This window comes from Spinacia oleracea, chromosome 1 (genome assembly GCF_020520425.1).
Source record: "Spinacia oleracea cultivar Varoflay chromosome 1, BTI_SOV_V1, whole genome shotgun sequence".
NCBI lineage: Eukaryota > Viridiplantae > Streptophyta > Magnoliopsida > Caryophyllales > Amaranthaceae > Spinacia > Spinacia oleracea.
In genome coordinates, this window is record NC_079487.1 from 97337489 (window position 1) to 97359395 (window position 21907).

General features: G+C 34.8%; 2 protein-coding genes across 3 annotated transcripts; both read left to right on the top strand.

Moving 5' to 3' along the window:
* Positions 1 to 1842: 1842 nt before the first annotated feature.
* LOC110774992 (dirigent protein 25-like) lies at positions 1843 to 2589 on the top strand. Its single transcript, XM_021979603.2, has one exon. The coding sequence runs from the start codon at positions 1843 to 1845 to the stop codon at positions 2587 to 2589; it is 747 nt and encodes a 248-aa protein (XP_021835295.2).
* A 4106-nt stretch (positions 2590 to 6695) lies between these two features.
* Positions 6696 to 7962, top strand: LOC130466047 (uncharacterized mitochondrial protein AtMg00810-like). 2 transcript variants are annotated; one of them, XM_056834791.1, is made up of 2 exons: positions 6696 to 7052; positions 7133 to 7962. In XM_056834791.1, exons 1-2 carry the CDS (start codon positions 6782 to 6784, stop codon positions 7246 to 7248), a joined length of 387 nt encoding a protein of 128 aa, XP_056690769.1. In that variant the 5' UTR covers positions 6696 to 6781; the 3' UTR covers positions 7249 to 7962. The 2 variants fall into 2 exon arrangements, with proteins under 2 accessions (XP_056690769.1, XP_056690770.1); XM_056834792.1 differs by having other exon boundaries at positions 7245 to 7962.
* The last annotated feature ends 13945 nt before the right edge of the window (positions 7963 to 21907 follow it).

The window sequence follows — 21907 nt, forward strand, 5'->3', positions numbered from 1 at the left end:
AGCGCCTAAGGCCGACGAGTTCGCAATCAATTTACGTTCTATGGGTCATGCAACTAGATCTGTTAAATTGGTCGGTTGGGGCGGGTTGTAAAGTTTCTTTTGGGTTCGGGTTTACAAATTCTGGTTCAAGATTCAGAATTTTAGGGTTCGGGTTAATCCAACGGGTTGAAAGATTTTAAAACCCGTATTATATTTTCATTAATTTGGATAATAAATATACAAAATATGTGCATAAATTAACAAATTTTCATAAACAAGATTGTATTTAGTCAAATTCAGCCATAAAATGATGTATAATTCAAATAAAAATCATATTGCACCAATAATAGTAACAACATCGTGTTTAAGGTGCTTAAAATTCTTCGTAATCTCATTTATTACTATAAATACAACAATTTCTATAAATGGCCGGGTTGAAAACGGGTTCGGTCGGGTTTTGACCCATTACTTTTTAGGTTGTTCAGGTTCGGATAAAATCGTGTTACGGGTCGTAAAATCTTGTTCAAGACCCATTATTATCGGGTCGAGATCAGATCGATTTCGGGTCAGGTTGAATTTTGACACGTGTAAACTCATACTTGCGTGAAGAGAATTTGATAACTTTGTTGTTAAAGTTTTAGAATTCTAAAGATTATAGATTGTGTAGTTTTGATTAGCTTTTTGGATGGCAGGGGAAGAAGTGAGGAAGGGGAGGTTTTTACTTTTTAGGTTTTTGCGTTAATCTCATCAATGTATGTTTTATTTTTTATTTTTAATCCTAATAATTAACTATGGTTAAACTATTTATTGGAAATAGTCAGGATAATAAGAAACTTAACAGTTGAAGTGTACCATTGGCAATATAATTAAAAGCGAGTGTACGAGTGGTAAAAGCCAATAATAAGAGTATACCAATGAAAATTTCCCGTTTAAGAAATTAAACAAGCAAGATAGAAACTTAAAAACGTAACAAAATAAGTCGACGACGACATGCTCAAGTCGCCAGCTTACGACCGAGATACCAGTAGATGAGCCACCTTACGGACCTAGAAAGTGCTAATAATTTCGAGTAAAGACCGAAGATCCTTGAGAAGCCAAGAAATGAGAAATTTCTTAATTGTTACTCCCTTCGTTCCTTTTTGTTCTTTATGTTTGGTACCTTGCATGTGATTTAACAACTAATTAATATGGATTGAGATCGCTTCTATTTTTTTACAAAAGGTCTTGCGCGCATGAGGTGTACAATAAATTTATTGTACACCAAGATAATTTTTATGCAGTTTTTTATAACTTTTACATTATAAAAAATAAGTTGATAGATAAGCATTTTAAAGGGTTAAATGATCAATTTAATACATTATTAGTGATTTTGAAGAAATTTTTGTATTAAAATGAAAAAATTTATCACTAAAAAGTGTAGTAGATAACTTTTACATATATAAAGGTAACTTTTAAGCATTTTGAGTCAACTTTTACTCAAAATAAGAATTTGTGATTTTTTTTATTAAACAATGTAAATTACGTTTATTTATAATGTTTTCACTTTTATCCAAATTTTGACATTAGAAAAAATATGAAAGATTTAATGCCCTTAGAAATGAATTTAAAGGAACATTTTGTATATACATGGATTAGGTCGATCTAGTAGTTGAGAATAACTACTCCAACATATATTGTAGCCAAATTAAAGACTACGGAGTACATGTCTTATGTCTAGCTACATGGATTAGTTCTAGTTATAAAGTTTAATTAACCACTTCATCAAAACTTTACTAAATAAATAACCAAATTTTCTAAATGCAAAACCAAAAGAACATGATGTGAACATCTTCCAAAATCTTGACCACCTACTTCAATTCAATCATGTCCTCATCAACTCCCTCTACCTCTGCAACATTCTACATCTTCTTCCTCTTAACAATCATCACTCCCTCTTACTCAGCTCGTGTTCTCTTCGCCGAAGCCGAGCCACCACAACCATCCCAGCATCCAACTCAACCCTCAGTAACATTCTTAATGCGAGACATACAACCTTCAACAAGAAACACAATAAACCCGCAACAACAACAACAACAACAACAACAACAACAACAACAACAACTTCCTTTCTCAAAACCCTTAAGAAACTTTCCTCTAACATATGGGGGAATACCTTCACCCTACAAAACTAACTCAAATAATCACAAAACTCCTACACAAACAGTCCTAGATATGCCTAGTTTCGGGATCGCTTTCCCAGCAACAAGCACTCTCCAAGAAGAGTTGGAGTTTGGGTCAGTGATCAACATTGAAGAGGATATATACGTCGAAAGCTCGGCGAATGGACCGACAGTTTTGGGTAAGGCAAAAGGGGTTTATGTGGCTATGAGCTCATCAAATAATGGGGGTAATCATATGATGGCAATGACTGCAAGTTTTACTGGTGAAGATGGAGATGATTTGAAGTTTTTTGGGGTGCATATGAGGGATGTATTCGAGTGTCATGTTGCTGTAGTTGGTGGCACTGGAAAGTTTAAAGATGCTAATGGATATGCTGTTATTAAAGTTATCAATAGAGATCAAGGATCAACTGGAAAAATGATGCTAAAATACAATGTTTATCTCAGCTAATAGGTTTTTTACCACCTAAAAAAATTTACAAATTATTTTATCACTTAAAAATATAAAAATTGTTTTTTACCACCTAAAAAAGAAATTGTCTTTTACCACCTCTTAACTACAAAATAGATGAAAACATTATGTGAATTAGTGGGAACTAAGGAAAAATGGTACTTCCTCCGTTCATTTTTACTCGCAACGTTTGTCACTTTTACGCATGTCAATGCACAACTTTGATCATTAATAAATTTAATTCTTTTTAAACAAAACTTATAAAAAGTTAATATTTTGAAAATACACATTAAGACGAATCTAACAAGATCTCACATTACTATATTTTACCTTACGTATAAATAACCAACAATGATCAAAGTATAATATGTGAATAGTGTAGAAATCACAAACGTTACGAGTATTAAAAATCGGATAAAGTAACTTATATGCATGAAAATCGCGGGATAAGAGAAGGAAATAAAAAATATAGTCGGTGAAATGGATCCGCGCATAACGTTTCCTTGCATTTTTCCGGTTAAGAGGTGGTGAAAAACAATTTTTATTTCATTTTTAGGTGGTAAAAGATAACTTTTTATTTTTTAGGTGGTAAAAAATAATTTGTCAATTTTTTTTAGGTGGTAAAAACAATATAACCCAGCTAATATAGTCGTTTAATTTTTCAATTTTCTTATTAAATATACTACGTCCGTTTTAAGATAGATCTTTTCATTTTCCATTTTAGTCTGTTTCGTAATTTTCTTTAGTTTGTGTTTTATATTATTTTCAGACCTAAAAGTTTACTATTTTACTCCTTTTACCCGTAACATTTATATTATTTTCAGACGTACAAGTTTACAATATTTACTCATTTTCTCTTCTATGTTCATTCTTTTTTTTCTTGCAACCACTCACAAGGAGCCATTTAACACTTCACTTCCTGATTTACCGCATCACTCAATCACCAACTTCTACCATTAAATTACTATGTGAAGAAATAAATATTACTCCCTCTGTTCCTAAATGTTCTTTCAGTTTCTATTTTGGGCGTTCCTAAATATTTTTCCCAGTTTGAAGCTATACTACTTTTGGCCATATATACTTTTTTTCCAAAATACCCTTATATTCTACTCTATTTACCAAAATACCTAAAGATTTTACCCATATTCTAACCTAAAATTACGAACTCCTAATATTAAACTCATTAACCCTTCCCCCATAAACTACCCTCTCACCTCCTTTTTTACCCATCTTTATCAGCCCCTCTCTCCTCCATAAATATCACCCATTTACCTTATTTATTTATTTATTATTTTCTATCTCCTTTATTTATTCCAATAGTCTCTTACACACAATCATTAATCTTACACCCAATCATTACACATATACTCAAACAAATCAAGATTCCAATTTTCTTAATCCCCTCCTCGATTCCAACCGGAAATAACTTAAAGGAACGGAGGGAGTACAACCAAATCCGGGGATGGGGCGGGCCAAGGCCCACCCAAGCCCTTGGATCCGCCGATGAGTAGGTCCGTAAGAAAAACAACCTCGTACGGAGTATATGTATCCCTTCATGCTCAAACAACTAATCTGGATTCAAGCCAAGTTGGGGTCGAGTAGATTTGGATTTCTCCTAATGATCCTACCAATACGACTTCGTTCTTTGGAGATCATAAGCGTCCCCTTTTCATGCACACGATGCATACTTATATATAATTAACAATGTACTCCCTCCTTTCCGGAACACTTAAACCGGTTTGACCGACACAGAGTTTAATACAAGTAATTGACTTATTATTCAATTAAATTGTACTCCCTCCGTCCCGGAATACTTGAAACGCTTTCCTTATCGGGCTGTGCCGGATTACTTGAAACGCTTCTAAAAATGGAAACTTTACATAATATTTTATTATTTTCTCACCTTACCTAAAGGCCCACCAACAACCCTACTACCCCAAATAAACATTAAAAAATTCATGACCCTCCACCACATCCCACCATCTATATTAAAAAAATACCCACTACTAATTCCCTTTCAATTAAATAAGAAGTCAATTATAATGAATTAAACTCCGTGCCGGTCAAACGGTTTCAAGTATTCCGGGACGGAGGGAGTAGTCGATAGTGGGGTATTTTTTAATATAGATAGGGATATGTGTCAACTTTTTAAAGGGGTAAGGGGGAAGGGGGGAGGGTGCATGAGACCATAAAGTGACATGTGAAGGAGGTAGTTGCTATAATATTAACAAAATTTTAACATTTATAGAAACGGTGCAAGTAATCCGGGACGGCTTTATAAGGAAAGCGGAGCAAGTATTCCGGGACGAAGGGAGTACAAACTATGATACTTATTTGATTAATTAGTTTTTTTATATATATTTTTATTCTCTTAGTTTTAATATTTGGTGATTTTAATACATATCTTTTTAATTCATCCCTTTTACATTTTATTATAAGATGTTTTGGTGTTGCTTTACTTATCTAATTTTAATAAAAGATAAAATAGGCAATACTATCTACGTCGCGGCGTCGCCTCATACGTTTTCTTATATGATAGAGAACAATATGTACGAAATGTTATAAATGCGTTGGGTTGTGGATGCCCATTATACCCCTGACATCTTTATTCTATATAATACGAAGTATATATATGTGTCCATATTATGTCGCTTGAAATGAGATCATAACCGTCTGTTTTCTCTCTTCTTTTATCTATCTTTCTCTCTATTTTCATAACACATTATCAGCACGATCGCTAATAGTTGATGGGAATCAAAGGTAACCGTGATTGAACAAACGAGAAAATAACTACAATAATCATTTTTATTGCGTAATATCACTACGTATTAATTATATTGTTTTGTGTTTACTCGTCTTTGCTTTCATGATTTGCTTTTAAACAATTGTATGCAAGTTCTCTGATCACACATGATATTGGTTATTAATACGCATGATTTTGGTAAAGGCTAATAATTTTATGGTAATCTGTCTGTACGTGTTACTGCACAAAATTGATCATGTGTCTGATTGACGAAAAACATATGTAAGTAAACAATTTGGCTTTTATGTTAACTAGTTGTTGGACCGCGCGCTAGCGCGCGCGGTCCCCCAAGATATCGAAATCAAATGGCAAAACGAACTAAACAAATAGATAGAACAATTAATATAACAATAAGCTATTAGTTGAGTTTCAAGAGTCCTATTTGCAAAAGGCATTAGTAAAGAACATATATGTAGCATATAGCTACTTATTCTTATAGAAATTCTCAAAACTAAAGAAAGTTTATACACAACAATTAGTTCGTGGTATACTAAACAAATGGAAAGGTTTACTGACGTTCCAAAATGCTCTTCTGCTTCTTCATGAACAAATGTCTTGAGGCGCAATTGCAGAACAATGTTCCTAGAAAGAGTCGTCGCTAGGTTAATTTTGATTAGGAAGTAGAACGTGCCTAGTGTTTCGAGCACATCTTTGAAGTCGTTTTGATCAACCTGACAATAGACATGCGTCACCGGTTGGTAAGTATATCACAAAATTAAATTTTAGAAGTAAATTGAAAGTATAAGTTCGAGAATAGGTTAGAGGGCAGATCTTGTATATTCTAAATATTTTTTTAGAATTTTTAGAGAACGTGTTAAAAAGGCATTGTGTCGGTATGCCAGTTCCATCACAGAATCGAAGTTCAAAGTATCTTCCCTTTCTTATGTCTTGTGTGGGTTGACAAGTTTTAAAGGTTCTTTTTAATTGCTTGAGAAATAATTGTTTTTGGATAAATAATAGCATACTAAAAGCTCTTATCCTAACTTAAACTGGTATCCCTATACCCCCCCCCCCCTAATTTTTAGATCATATCACAGTGAGATGAGATTATACACTTCCTTAATTTGTTCCCAAAGGAGTTTCAATATATCTGTTTTCAGGGATTCCAACGAATATATACCAAACTATAATTTCATTCCTTTCCATCTCTCCCTCTCCTTCCCAATCCCCTTATCTTCTTCTCTATTTGTGTTTTATGGTTTGTGAATTCTGAAAGGTTTCTTCAGAATTGCCTATGCGTTTTGGTTATGTATGCATTGAGGTTGCGAGGAGTGATTCAAGATTATTTTTGTGTCATCGGAAGTATACTCTTGATATTATTTCGGAAGCAGGTTTTGCGGCTTTACCATTGAACAAAATCATCGTCTTGGCCTAGCTGATGGGTCGTTAATGAAGGAGCCTGAGGCTTACCGCCGGCTTGTAGGCCGCCTGGTCTATTTAGTTGTGACTCTTCCGGACCTTGCTTATTCGGTCTATATCTTATCACAATTCATGCAGGAGCCTCGAGTTGACCATTGGGATGCAACATTGAGAGTTGTTCGGTACTTGAAGGGTACACCAGGGCAGGGTATCCTATTACGTGCTGACAGTAATTTAACTTTGCAAGGATGGTGCGACTCAGATTGGGCAGTGTGTCCCATCACTCGTCGTTCTTTAACAGGTTGGTTTGTGTTTTTAGGTCATTCGCCTATTTCATGGAAGACAAAAAAAACCAACACACTGTTTCTCGCTCTTCCGCAGAGGCAGAATATCGCTCCATGGCCGCGATTACATGTGAATTAAAATGGTTAAAGGGATTGTTGTTGAGTTTAGGAGTTCATCATCCTAAAGTTATTCCATTATTTTGTGACAGTTAGTCCGCTTTGCACATGGCTAAGAATCCGATTTTTCATGAGCGCACAAAGCACATTGAGGTTGATTGTCATTTTGTTCGTGATGCTATAGTAGATGGTGTAATTGAACCATCTTATGTATCCACTTCCTCACAGCTCGCTGACATGTTTACTAAAGCTCTTGGGAAGCAACAATTTGATTTTCTTTTTTCCAAGTTGGGCATTTTTAATCCCCACACATGCTCCAACTTGAGGGAGGGTGTTACGAAAATTAAATGTTATACCTAATTAATTAAGAAAGTAATAATGTTCTAGCTGTTATGTAAGTTACAAAGTATTAAAAGTATTAATGTTGTAGTTGTTACGTAAGTTAGAAAGTATTAGGAAGGTTAGTGGGTTTAGGAAACTCTTTGATTTTCTTATCCTAGTTGTTTCGTACGCCCTGCTTGGAAATTGTGGGTGTATAAATACTCTTGTTCATCAATAATATTGGGGGAAAGCTTTTCCCTTATATAATATTTATCACTTATGAATCAGAAAACAGAAAAGAGAGAAAGTGAAAAAAAAATGTGGAAATTTGTTGCTTACAAGGTTTGAACCTTAGTTGATTGAAGAAGTATGATAGAGCTTGCAAAGGGAAGGAATGCAAAACATTTCCTTAGGAATAGTGAATTTCATGAATTTGTGACTCAAAACACTATTGATAAGCATAGTGTTGCAAATGTGAGTATTTTAAAGGTTAGAGAAAGGAAGTCTCAATACATATCTGACATGTGTGACAATAAACATATCAGAGCAAACGACAAAATAGGAAAAAGACAAAAAAAAAATTGTTGGCAACTTTTTTTTGGAAAACTAATATTTTTATGTTTACTTTATGAGATTGAATATGAATATGAAAAAATGAAGAAATGATTTTTTTTTTGAAGAATTTACTTGTTTTAAAATAAATGGTATTTGTTTTAAAATAAATGGTACTTGTTTTAAAAGGAATTATACTTGTTTTTTTTAAGAAATGGTACTTTTTTTAAAAAAAATAGTACTTTCTCTCTCTTATTTTTCTGTTAAAGGTTCTTTTTAGAAAAAGGACAGATAGATGTTTGAGCAATCACAGGGGCGGTTTTGAGGGTGTGCGAGGTAAGCGACGGAACATGGCCCCAAATGTTTAGAATATAATATAACTAGTTTTGATTCCTGTGCGATGCACGGATTATTTTAATAATTTTTGTATTTTATTTTATTTTAATTCTTTGGTGGAAATTTTGTGTGTGTTGTATTTGGCATTGTTATATATATATTTTTTTTTGTGGATGTTTGTTGTTTTATTCCATCACAAGGATATGTATGATGGGTGATTTATAATTTAGATGATTGTCGGTATCAAGTTATAACATCATAAAGTTTTTTACTCCATAATTGCTCATGATCGACTATGTCGCGTATACCAAACTAATTGGTCGATATTTAATTAATGGGCATCCGTCTTCGTTTCTAGAAGGAAATAAAACCTAAAACTAAAGTCAAATTTTGCAAATATATTGGTTTTGTTAATCCATGAAATTCTTAAAAGATTACACATAGTAAATCTAAAGTTTTACACAATGAAACCTTGATTATAGGAAGAGTTATACTTTGAAACCATACCTCTTCATTCTTAAAATATACTTTGTACTTCGTATAGGTTAATACCCTACATGATACACACACATTATTAAGTATGAAAAAATGAACAAAATATTATATGAAGTACACTCACTGCTAAGTATTAAGCAAATGACCAATGAGGTCTTAGCATAGTGGTTAAGAATGAAAGTTTATGTACAATAGCTCTCAAGTTCTAATCCCCCATCACTGTTTTCTGTGATAGGTAGTCTTTGTAGACTCCTTTGCTTGTTTGTTTGAGCAACATTTTCTTTCATAAAGTATTTGTCTTGAAGGCTTAAAGCATCATAACCTTTCGTTTATTGTATTTAAGTTTTTGTTGGCTTGAAGGATTAAAGCATCATAACCTTTCGTTTATTATATTTAAGTTTTTGTTGTGCTTGATTTCATCTTCATTAATTCTTTAATGTGTCTCATCCATGTTTTATACTCTGTATATATTACCCATAATGTTAATATAAATATTTAAAAAGATGATAATTAACGAACAAAAGTATAGTAGATTTCAACGTAAATTTATCATACTTTTACTTTTCCCATATTTTGTACATATCCTTTCATTCTTTAAAGACACTAAATTCAAATCCGAGTAAATTACATTCAGACATATGCATAAAAAGATAAGGGCCATGGGAGATAATATATTTAATTGCTACAATAACATGAAATGATGGAAAATATCAATACGTACACAAAAAAAATCCTTCGGATGGTTATACTCCGTACCAAATAGTCAAATACTGTAACACCACCTTCACATGTGGTGCGCCCGCACCCAAGTCAGATTTGGTTTTTGCTCGTTTGCTATCACTCATCGGTGCGCCCACACCCAATGCGGGTGTGCCCTTGAAGACCCTCATTTGTGCGCCCGCACCACTTTGGCGCGCCAGCACCCTTGTCCGGAATCGAAATATTTACTTTTCTTTTGTTCTTTTTCGGGAAAGGGTATAAATACCCCCTCTTCCCCACTTTTAGAGGACATCATTTATTGCTCTTAATTTTTCAGTTTTTAGGGTTTTAGAGAGATAAATACTTAGCTAATCTTATTGCTTTGGTATCCAACATCAATTTGTAGAATTCTTTGAAGCTTCAAGTAATTTCTTTCCTATCTCTTCTTGTTCTTTGAATTTCATTCTTCAATTTGGTTCTCTTTGTTATTGTTGTTGGTGTTCTTGATACCCATAATTCCCATTAACATGCTTGTTTGATTTTGGTAATTTCTTTGACTTTTGCTCAATTATGATGGTTCCTTGTTTGAATTTCAAACTTAGCTTGTTGTTCCCTTTCATGGCTTGTGAGTAGTTACTTGCTAGGGTTAGGGGGAAGCTTGAGAATTAATTAGGGGACTTTAGAAGGGAATTCATGTTGATGTTGTGATTAAATTTTGATTTGATGATAAGGATTTTCATGTCTAGTTAGATTAGTAGTCGCGAATGCTAATTCTAGTTGGTTGATTGGAATGCTTCATGTTAGTTTGGCAGGAAATTGTGATTTAGTGTGAGCATGTGGATGAACTAGTTCTAATTGTTAGTCACTTAGTCTATGGGTCATACGAAAGCTCTCCCTCGGATTAGGCAACTTAATGCATTCTATCCGAGAGGTGGTGAATGCAACATTTCCGGTGATTCCCCTAATTATCATGTCTTTGCAACATCTTAGTGATTGAATCTTTGTTCTCCCCTAATAAACCCAAGCGGAACCTCAATTCCCCTAGCTCTTTCCCTATTGCTTAACTTGTTAATTAGCGTAGAATCGTTAGATAGTATAATCCAATTTACTCTCCTTTTCTAAGCTAGCTTGATTTTGTTAAACTCGTTCTCACCGTTCTCTTGGGACGATCCCGAACTTACCGCTATAATAAATATAGTTGGTTAGTTAGATGTTTCTAAAAAATTTGTTTGACTAGGTGGTATTCGTATAACGACACGAAAATCACTTGTCAAGCACATTCTCCATACTCAACCTCACATAGTAATGGAGGATATTTGGAGTAAATGCGAAGCCTAGTTCCCTGAATGGTTTAAGTCACATGTGAGATTTTTTTTAATATAAAATATTACTTATACTAATCATTGAATGAAAATAAAAACTACTGACTAATTCTACAAATTAGGTTCTCCGGTCTTTGTCAATTGGTGATATGACACGGGCTCTTGCGATGGGCCCCTCTAGACAAGTAAGGACATGGAGTCTGTACTATGTGAATGGATATAATTTTCAAACTCATGACTACGGCAAACACAAGTCAACTATGAATTATGGAGTGTGTGTACAAAGTCCTGAAGAAGTTGACTACTTTGGCATTTTGGAGGAGGTGGTTGAAGATTCTTATTGTGGTAAGCTTCAAGAGTACAAGACAATCTTGTTTAAGTGCAGTTGGATGGACTCCGTGAAGGGTATGAACATTCATGAACAATACAAACTTGTGAGATCAATCATTCTAAGAGATACCCAAAGTATGACCCGTTTGTATTGTCTTACCAAGTTAGTCAAGTATATTTTGCACATTACCCTAGTTTGAAGTAGGATAAAGCCCAATGGTGGGCTGTGTTTAAAATTAAGGCAAAGTCTGTGATTGATGCTCCGGTTGACTTAGACTTTCTGCAAGAAGATGCAAATGAGGTTTCTTCAGCTCTTTGTGCTCCAGATGAGATTATAGATTATGAAGATCAAGAATATGATGATGACGACGACGACGATATTAATGATGGTGATGTTGATGATGATGATGAGGATGATGATGATGATGATGATGATGATGATAACAATAATGAATACGACGATTAACATGATCGATCTTGCTGATTTTATTTTGAAGAAATATTATGTAGTTTGGTTATATGATTTTATTTTGAAGAAATATTATGTAGTTTGTTAAACTTATGATTGAAATTTGAATTATGTTATCTTTTATGATTGAAATTTGAATTCTGTAGTTGTTTATTGAACTTATGATTGAAATTTTATTTTAGTTGTATAATTTTATGTTTGTCAAACATTTTGTAGTTGTTTGTTGTTTTTTATTAGATAATTATATATGTAGCCAATGTGTATAAATGCTAATCCTTGGGTTGTGTTCTACTAAATAAACAGATGTACTATCGAGGAGAAAATTCAACCACCCGTAGTCGTTTAGGTGCACTGGTGGTGGTCGTGAAGGTGGCCTTGGAGGTGTCCATGGAGGTGGTCCATGGGTCATCCAACGCACACATGATACCTTTGATGATGATGAAACTCAAGGTCCAGACTCTCAAGAGGTGGTACCTGATTCACAAGAAAATGAAGAATTTGAGAATAATGGAGTGATTTGGATGGCACCTGGTGAACTTTGGTAAGACTTAGACTTACATTTTAGTTATTTTATCTCATGTATGAATTTTGTAAACTAACGTTACTTGTGTTTTTTCCTATTTCACTATCTAAGGTTTGATCATAGTTCCATTTCCTGGGATATTACTAACGTCATCCAAATATTTTTCAAGAGTCTTTGGACGTGTTATACCAAAGTTGACAAGGATACAAAAGAGCATTGGTTCACTTTGTTCAAGGTTTATTCAATTTTATATCAATTAATGTATCACTTTTAATTTATCAACATGCTATAATTGTAACATAACAAAGTATCCTTTCTTTTCTATTCTTTTGTGTAGAGAACTTATAAATGGTTGCCTGAATTTGATCACCTTGTTGTGCATGATTACCATGCAAATGCATTTAAACGAGTCAAGGACATGCACTACCAGGTCACAAAAAGAATGGGTACGTGGAAGGAAGCCAGCTTGGATGCCTAAGGAAGTGCATGCAGAAATGATGAAGTTTGTGCATAAATAGATTGTAATGAGACTTAGAAATCTTAAATGTCCCATGTAAAACATGTAAACGGTTTAAAATGATAAGTTAGGTTTATTTGTTCAAAGTTGGGCTAAAAAATGTCATTTTAGGCAAAATATGACCTATAACGACTAAATAAGATTTAAATATGAATAAATAGATTAGAATATGTCTTAGAAAGTTAATACTAAGCTCATAAAATATGTAATGAGTTTAAAATCTTCCATTAGGTTCTTTAGTTCAAATTTGGGAGCGAAAATTGCCATTTTAGACAAAATATGACCTATATTGACCAAATAAGCCTTAAATGTGCATAAATAGACTGTAATGAGACTTAGAAACCTTTAGTGCGCCATATGAAACATATAAACGGTTTCAAATGATAAGTTAGGTTCTTTGGCTCAAAGTTGGGCGAGAAAATGCCATTTTAGGCAAAATATGACCTATACCGACTAATAAGCTTTAAATGTGAATAAGTAGATTAGAATATGCCTTATAAAGTTAATACTAAGCTCATAAAACATGTAATGAGTTTAAAATTTGCCCTTATGTTCTTTAGTTTAAAATTGGGAGCGAAGATGCATTATTTTAGCCTAAATATGACCTATATTGACCAAATAAGCCTTAATTGTGCATAAATAGATTGTAATGAGACTTAAAAATCTTAAATGTCCCATATAAAACATGTAAACGGTTTAAAATGATAAGTTAGGTTTATTTGTTCAAAGTTGGGCTAAAAATGTCATTTTAGGCAAAATATGACCTATAACAACTAAATAAGCTTTAAATGTGAATAAATAGATTGGAATATGCATTAGAAAGTTAATACTAAGCTCATAAAACATGTAATGAGTTTAAAATCCTCCCTTAGGTTCTTTAGTTCAAAATTGGGAGCAAAAAATGCCTTATTTTAGCCTAAATATGACCTATATTGACCAAATAAGCCTTAAATGTGCATACGTATATTGGAATGTGTCTTAGAAATCTTAAATGTCCCGTATAAAACATGTAAACGGTTTAAAATGATAAGTTAGGTTTATTTGTTCAAAGTTGGGCTAATATATTTGTTCCTTAATAGAAGTTCCTTATTTGTTATGCAAGTTAGGTTAATATATTTCAATTCTTGTAGGAATCATACGAAAAGAATGTTGTTGAATGCCGTGAAAAAGGCATTAATAAAGACCCCAATCAAATCTACTTTGAGACAGTAGGTGGGAGAAAGAAGGGAAAAGTTCCTGGTCTAGGGAGTGGAGCAGCTCTATATTATGAACCATCTTCTAGAAGGGGTGGTAGTTCTTCTAGCTCACTCCATCTATTTATTCTCAACTCTCAGCACGTTTGGAAGAAACTCAACAACAGCTGTCTCAAAAATCCATTGAGCTTGAACAACAAAAGCTGAGATGATAAAAGCTATGGATGATGAGAGACTTCTGAGGCAAAGGGAGAGAGAAGAAGAGCGAAAGGAGAGAGAACAAGAGCGACTTGAGCGGCAGAGGGACGTCACCGAGATGAAAAGGGAAATGGAGTCCTATGAGAGGATGTTTAGTCAGTGTACTGGTTTTTCTTTCTCGCAGTCGCATGACCCTCGAGATCCCACTGGCGGCGGGACACCTTTGTGTTAGGTGGTTAGTATTTATGTATGAGTTTGAACTAATTGTGTTAGGTAGTTAGTATTTATGTATGAGTTTGAACAAATTGCAACTTTTCTTTATATATGCAACATCAGGTTTAATAGGTTTGAACATCAAGTTTATTATGAATTTTGTTGTTTGAGTTTGAACAGGGTTAATATAACTTTGAGCAGTTTTCATACGATTTTACAGGCTATATATTAATTCGTGTATATACGACAATAGATTATGCAAAATGATATTTGCATACAAATTTACCGACCACTACAGGAAGATCAACGACCGCAAAAATAAATCTCAGCATAAATTATAATACCCAAATTAGCGACTAAATACGTAATTTAACGACTACCTTAGGCGGTCGCGAAATTTAGCGATTGCTAAGCCGATCGCTAAGTTAACGACTGACTAAGAAGTCGCTAATTTAATGACCGCCAAAGGTAGTCGCTAAATTAACGACTGCTTAAACGGTCGTTAATTTAACGACTGCTTAAGAGGACGTTAAAGTAACGACTGCTAAAGCAGACGCTAATTTAACGACTGCCAAAGCTGTCGCTAATTTTACGACTGCTAAGCAGTCGGTATTGCAGACGGTAAACTTTAGCGACCGCTTTTCAGTCGGAGTTCCGGGAAATACCGTCCAAGTGAACACTAACCGATCTTTTGCGACCGTTGGCAGTCGCCAAACTGTTTACCGACCGTTTTTCGTGTTTTACCGACCACTTTTGGCGGTCGAAAATCTACCATTCTTGTAGTCTCATGTGAAGGAAATAATGCCCTTGGTCCAAGTATGCATTCTATGTTAAGTCTAATAAATGCGGTTCAGTATTAATTAACAAGTTAATAATTCAGTGAGATCAAGTGAGCTGAATGCCTAGCTAGAGGCCGCTTCAGTTCAAGTGGAATTAATGATATTAATCCACAGCTTACTCTTGACTGAACCCGTAGGGTCACACAAATAGTACGTAAACGGATCAAGTATTTAATGGCATTAAATACTCCATCTATGAATATTCGGAACCGACGGATCTTGGTTTCAGTGGGAGCTAAGATCGTCACAGGCAAGAAATGAATACTCCGGAAACGATGATATTGCCGGAAACGGAAATATGGATCGTATCGGAAATATGAATATTATCCAAGTCGTAGATGTTGCCGGAAACGGAAACATGGTACGTATCGGAAAATATTGTTGGAAATGGAAATATTACCAGAATCGGAAATATTGCCGGAAACGGAAATATTGTCAGAATCGGAAATATTACCGGAATCGGAAAATAATTCCGGAAACGGAAATATTAAATATTTGTTCGAAACGGAAATTAATTCCGGAATCGGAAATATTGAATATTGTTCGTATCGGAAATAGATTCCGGAAATGGAATTTTAATCGGAAGCGTATCGTACGAATTAGCATCGGACGAGGCCTGCCGGACGAAGGCCCAGCACGAAGCCAGGCCATCGCCCAGCAAGCACGCACGCCACAGCCCAGCGCGCACAAGGCCACGCATGCGTGGGCCGCACTGCGTGGGCTGCTGCTCGCATGCGTGGGCAGCCCTTGTGGCTGCCGTGTGTGTGTGAGTTTGAGCTCATGCGAGATTCCTGAATCTGCAAGAGTCAGTGTATGATTAAATGTCTATTCCTATTGGATAAATTGATTAAGTAGAATTCATGTAGAATTCTAATTCCAATTAATTCGCATCCTACTAGGATTACGATTCCTTTTCCATAACTCTATAAATAAAGGCCTAGGGGTCATAATTTATACACAAGTTTCAAAGTATTCAAAAGTGAGTTTTTTGAGAGAAAATCAAACACACATCTTGCTCAAAAGTGCCGAAATTTTCTAGTACCTTAAGGGCGATTCTAGTTGGTCAATCTTAAGGCGGATCCGGACGTGCTGTGGACTATCTACGGAGGGACGACACTTGGAGTCCTAAAAGACTTGTTCTTGTTCGGTTCGGGCGCAGCTAGGGAGGGCACGCAACAAAGAGTATGCATCTAATTATGCTATATGATTATGTGTAAATAATATGTTTCCTGGGTTAATGGTTGTTTCCGCATGATCTATGTAAATGTCATATGTATCATAACCTAACAGTGGTATCACGAGCCCCTTATTATTTTCATAATCTAAATTGCATGAACATGGTTAAATATTACAAATTTGCAAGAATTAAAAGGGGTGATTAATTTTCGTAATTGTTAATTAGTTGCAAATTGCGTTTATTTAATTATACGTACGCAGTTTTTCGGCAGTTTCTTCATTACGCATCCGAATTGAGTGATTTTTGTGTCAATTCCGCATGTAAAAGGCATTCTAAAATTTTGACAAAAATAGTATTTTTCTGCCGAACCCAGAATTCTCAAATTCGAAGCCTAACTATGACTTTTCGAAGGTTTTAGTTTTTCGAATGCAAAATTTCGTAAATTTAAGATGTTAAATTAAATATTTGCGATTCTTGTTGATAAATCTTGAATTTTTGATTGACCTATTGCATATGTTTAACAAGTTTGAATGCCTAGTCTTGTTAATTATGCAATCTAATTTGTAAATATGATTAATTTGTTGAAAATTAGAATAATTTAGAATTAATTTGATTTTCATAATTAATTGTAATTTAATTAGAAACCTATGATTAAAAACCACCATAAAAATTGTAAATTTACGATAAATTTTAAATTTTTATGACCTAGACTTGAATCCATATCAATCGGAAATCAATTGGATAATAAATTTTCGATTTTTTCGCCCTAAAATTATGAAATTAATATTATTTATTAATTTGTCATTAATTTTAAATATAAATTTTAAATTTTTATGCGATTCGTTCAAATAACTTGCACGCACGAAGCAATGGACGCTTCGTGTTACCCTTAAGGGGTGTTGTATAATGCGGGCATGCGACGACGAGCAAGGGAGCTCGTCGCCCGTGCGGCACGAATACAATGAGCAAGGGCGTAGTGCACGAGCGCAAGGCAGCAGCCCTGCCTTGTGTCGTGTGCCACGAGCAATGAACGTATGGGCATGGGCGAGGGGCGAGCCAAGGCAGTCGCGTGTGGGCAGCAAGCGAGCTGCGCCACAACGCGCGCTGCCTCGCACAACAGCGCGCAGCCTCGTGCGCAGCGAGCGCAAGCTCGCGCGCCACGAGCGCTGCGCCCAGCATCACTCGCGCGCACCAGCGCGCGATCTCGCGCGCCAGCGAGCGATGCAGCGCCCCAGCGAGCGATGGCTCGCGCGCACCAGCGAGCGATCTCGCGCGCCAGCGAGCGATGGCTCGCGCGCACCAGCGAGCGATCTCGCGCGCCAGCGAGCGATCTCGCGCGCCAGCGAGCGATCTCGCGCGCCAGCGAGCGAGCCAGCGCGCCCAGCGAGCGATCTCGCGCGCGCACTGCGAGCGATAGCTCGCGTGCGATGGGGCGCTGTGCGGAGGCTTGCGTTGGGACAGCAGCAGCTATGCTACGAGCGCATGGGCTGCGCGCACATGGCCAGCAATGGCTGTGTGCGTACGGCCCATGGGCGTGCAACGCGTAGGGTGTTTGCGTTTCGATTAGATCGTTTTGAATGTTTAATTTGAAAATTTCAGTTCACGTAATTTTAATTAATTTTAAAATTAACAATTTGAATTAATTTCTTGGATTTTAATTTTGAATATTATAATTATAATAAATGGAATTTATTCTAATTATTTTACTAAAATTAAAATCATGAATTAATTTAAATGCGACTGAAATTAAATTAAAATTTTGGATTCAATTATAAATTTATATGAGCTTTAAATTTTAATTAAATTTGTATGTTTCCGGTTAGACTAGAAATACAATTTTATGTTTAAAATTAGTAAAGCATATGAATTTATTGGTTTGAGTGGGAGTGCTTTTAGTCATAAACTCTTGATTAGGTCTACAAATCCTTAAGGTTAAAACAACTCGATTAGAATTAATAAGGACTGAATAATTGGTAGATTATTGGTGCCCTTGATTAATTGCTGCAAATGTTTACGTGATGCATAATGTGTTTAACTAACCAGCTATGTGGGCCATTCATGATAATGAATGGGTGAATGGTATATATTGTATATGTACTGTTTTGCAGGTTATGAAGTGACTAGTATGGCCCAAATAGGATAGAAAATATGGTCTGCGTACCATTAATTTGAATGTAATTGGTCTAAAGTACCAAAGTTGTTTTTCAATTCAAATATGGTCTGCGTACCATCAAATAGTTGTAATTAGTTATAGCTTATCCTATTTGAAGAAAATGGTGCCTCCCACGGAGATTTTCAAGACGGACTTTGAAGTCAAAACTTCAAGATGAAGTCGGGCCATACTAGATCACATATATCTTATGCATGTTTTAAGTTATTTATTGCTTTAAATATGTCTTAAAATGCATGAGATCAAAAGCTTGATTATGTTGCATGATTAAGGATTTTAGTTCACTTAAAATCTAACCAACATAGTAAGAGCCTTAAGTTCCAAACTTAAAAAAAATTGAGTTAAAAGGTGCCATGCCAAAATATACACTTGCTTGGATATCCTTTACATCAATCTAGTAATAGTTTTCGCTCAGCGAGGTGTTACTTATTGGTCCTAAAGGGGCAAGGTACACAAATAATTGTGAGTACATGTTAGTTTTGGTGAAACTCAACGATATAAGTAAGGAGTCCTTTTATGTCGTGGCAAATTCGATAGGTTTACCTAATAAGTTCTTAGACGTACCTATCAACCAAGAATAGTTTCTAGACTATTAGCAAAAGGCTTTTGCTTACCTAAGATGTTCTAGGATTAAGTCGACAAACTGTGCTTAGTTCTTCAATGATTTTAGGATCTTGGAATCATTTTATTCACACCTGCCGGAACACATAATTCGAATAAAATGCTAATAACTTGTTTGAATTGCATGGTTGCTTTAATTTCAAGTTATTATTCATGATAAATGTTTAGACTTTGCATGCTTCAATGTATGTTTTAATTATAGTTTATAATTAAATATCTTGCACTGCAATAAATCCTTTTAGAAAGGCAACAGTAAATTTCCTCGATTGGTAGTGAATCCAAGAACGATTCACGGAAAAGAGAGAAAGTGAGCAATTTAAAATGTACGTTTCTTATATCGACTTTTATGGTTGTTTTCGAATATCAAAATCGAATGGCAAACCAATTGGTGCTTGTGAATTCAAAATACACTGTAGTTTTGAGATCATAAAGCATTGAGCTTAAACGCTCAGCTTTACCAATGGTTAACAACCTAATATCTTTGTCCATTTAATTCTCGAATGAGTCTAGTCCCTAGACATTCGAATAGATCGATACTTAGAGAACTTTAGAAGCTTCTGGTAAGATCATCTAGTTGAAACAAAATATTCAACATAAATTAAAATGGTAAAGAACCTTGTTGGTGACATTGGACATGTCTAACAAAGTATAAAAGTCAACACTAAAGAATTCAATTCTTAAGACTATAAGAAAGGGTACAAGAAATAGGAAAACGAGAAACAAATGAAAGGAATTTACGATTCCGTTTCTACCTATAAGTTTATGTTTAAAGAGAAGTGACCTAGCAATCAAACTTCCTTGGTATCATATACCGCTTGAGGTTCTTACTTCGGTAATAACTCAAACAATGGAAGCTAGGATACACTAATGACCTACAAGTGGGAAATGAAGCATGGCAATGCTACATTAGTTGTAGGGTCATCTAGTTTGTTTTAAGTCCTTTCAAAGGCTGGAACTTAATGGCTATTTTGTTCCATAATCAGCATACCTAAATTTCTGTTTTTCAAAACACAGAAAAACTCACATTCAAGAAAAACAAAAACAATGTTTGTTTGTTTATTTGAATGAAATGGTCAATTACAGATTGAGTCAATATGCTTGATTAAAACAAACAACTCTTTAAAGAACTTTACTAGGTTCAAATCAACCCCTTGATTTGAGTTCCACAAATCTTTGGCATTGTTGCTTAGACCATATCAACAAGTTAACATTCATAAGCTCTATTTTGATGGACTTCTGAAAGTTGATTGATTTCTAGATCATTTTAAGACAACTAGTCTTACTTGTTGAAAGTAACAAAAGATATGAACTATTGTTAGAACGCCTAGACAATGGAGTTCAAAGCTAAAGAAAGATTTTATGACTTTATTATTTCACATGGATTTGAGTGAATATAGGTTTATTTACTCAAATGTGATATAAGTTGAATCTGTTTGGCTAGTTCAAAGATTCAGAAGTATAAAATCCACTTGGTAAGAAATCATAAAGATCTAGGTTAGATCATGTTGATGATTACTTGAGACCAAATATGATCATCAATGATTGTGTGTTGTAATTTCACAATCTAGGTCCATAAGATATGGCATATCTAAGTTGAAATAATCGAAGTCAATTGGTACTTGATTCGATTAATGATGAATCATAAAGACTATTCCTATAATTTCTAAAACAAAATGCTCAACTACCACCAAACTAAACCAAATTCGTCAAAGCTATTGAAAAGTAATTTCAGAATAACTTTTCATAAAATATATCTAGAGAGTTACTACACTCAGTGGGAGCTTAGTGTTTGTCATTCAACAAACTAAGGCCCAAGCATAGATATATGTTTCATTGTGATTTATTCAAATGAGACACAAGGGTATTGTTTCTACCACAAATTTTTGAGAACATAATGTTTGTTTGCTCGAAATAATGTCCTTTTGGAGATTCGTTTCCAAAATGACAAGTGGGAGAAAATAGACCTCGAAAGTTTTCGAGGCGAACAACAAACATAAAACGGACATTCCGGAGGCTTTTCGAAGTGCTTCAGAAAATCCGAACTTATTCTTTAAGACTTTAGAAGTGGCTTTAAAGAATAGACATCTCTTAGAAGACTTTACAAGTGCTTCAAGGAGAATAGAAAATTCAAAGGACTCTCAAAGTACCTGTTGATATTCTATTGTTTGATGTTCTATACCCAAGTAGGCATAGAGTTCAAGTCACTGGAACTATGAGATTCTTCTATTAGATAGTAAGGAAACATAGAGTTCTGGTCAATGAAACTATGAGATTCTTCTATTCGATAGTGAAGAAACCTACAACTTGCAGTCAAACTATTATCATATAGATTAATGAGTTTGTGACTTGTAAGAAAGCTATGACGAAACCCAGATTCCCTAAAATGGTTAGAGGCCATATATAGACTCAATGTTTTGATGACAAAATTGAAATTTTGTTGATTTGCAAGAATAGTTTCACACCTATTGGTTGCAAGTTTGTTTTAAGGATAAAAACCATCAAACATGGAATTGTGTTCACACACAAAGCTAGATTAGTTGCTAAAGGTTACAAGCAAATTCATGGCATGGATTGTGTTGAAACCTCATGCAAAATCGTAATGCTTAAGTCTATAATTCAAGCAATGATTACATATTGGTACATATGGCAATTGGATGACAAAACGTATTCCTCAATCAAATGTTGGAATAAACTATGTACATGGTATGTCATAGGATTTGTGGATCCAAATAAATGCTTGAAAAAGAAAGCTAGCTTATGAAATCTAAAGTACAGATTTA

Excerpts from the sequence above, each read along its gene's own strand:
- LOC110774992 (XM_021979603.2), top strand. The coding sequence starts at position 1,843 with ATGTCCTCATCAACTCCCTCTACCTCTGCAACATTCTACATCTTCTTC.
- LOC130466047 (XM_056834791.1), top strand. The coding sequence starts at position 6,782 with ATGAAGGAGCCTGAGGCTTACCGCCGGCTTGTAGGCCGCCTGGTCTAT. Across the intron at positions 7,053-7,132 it reads CACTCGTCGTTCTTTAACAG|AGGCAGAATATCGCTCCATG; the intron begins GTTGGTTTGTGT and ends GCTCTTCCGCAG.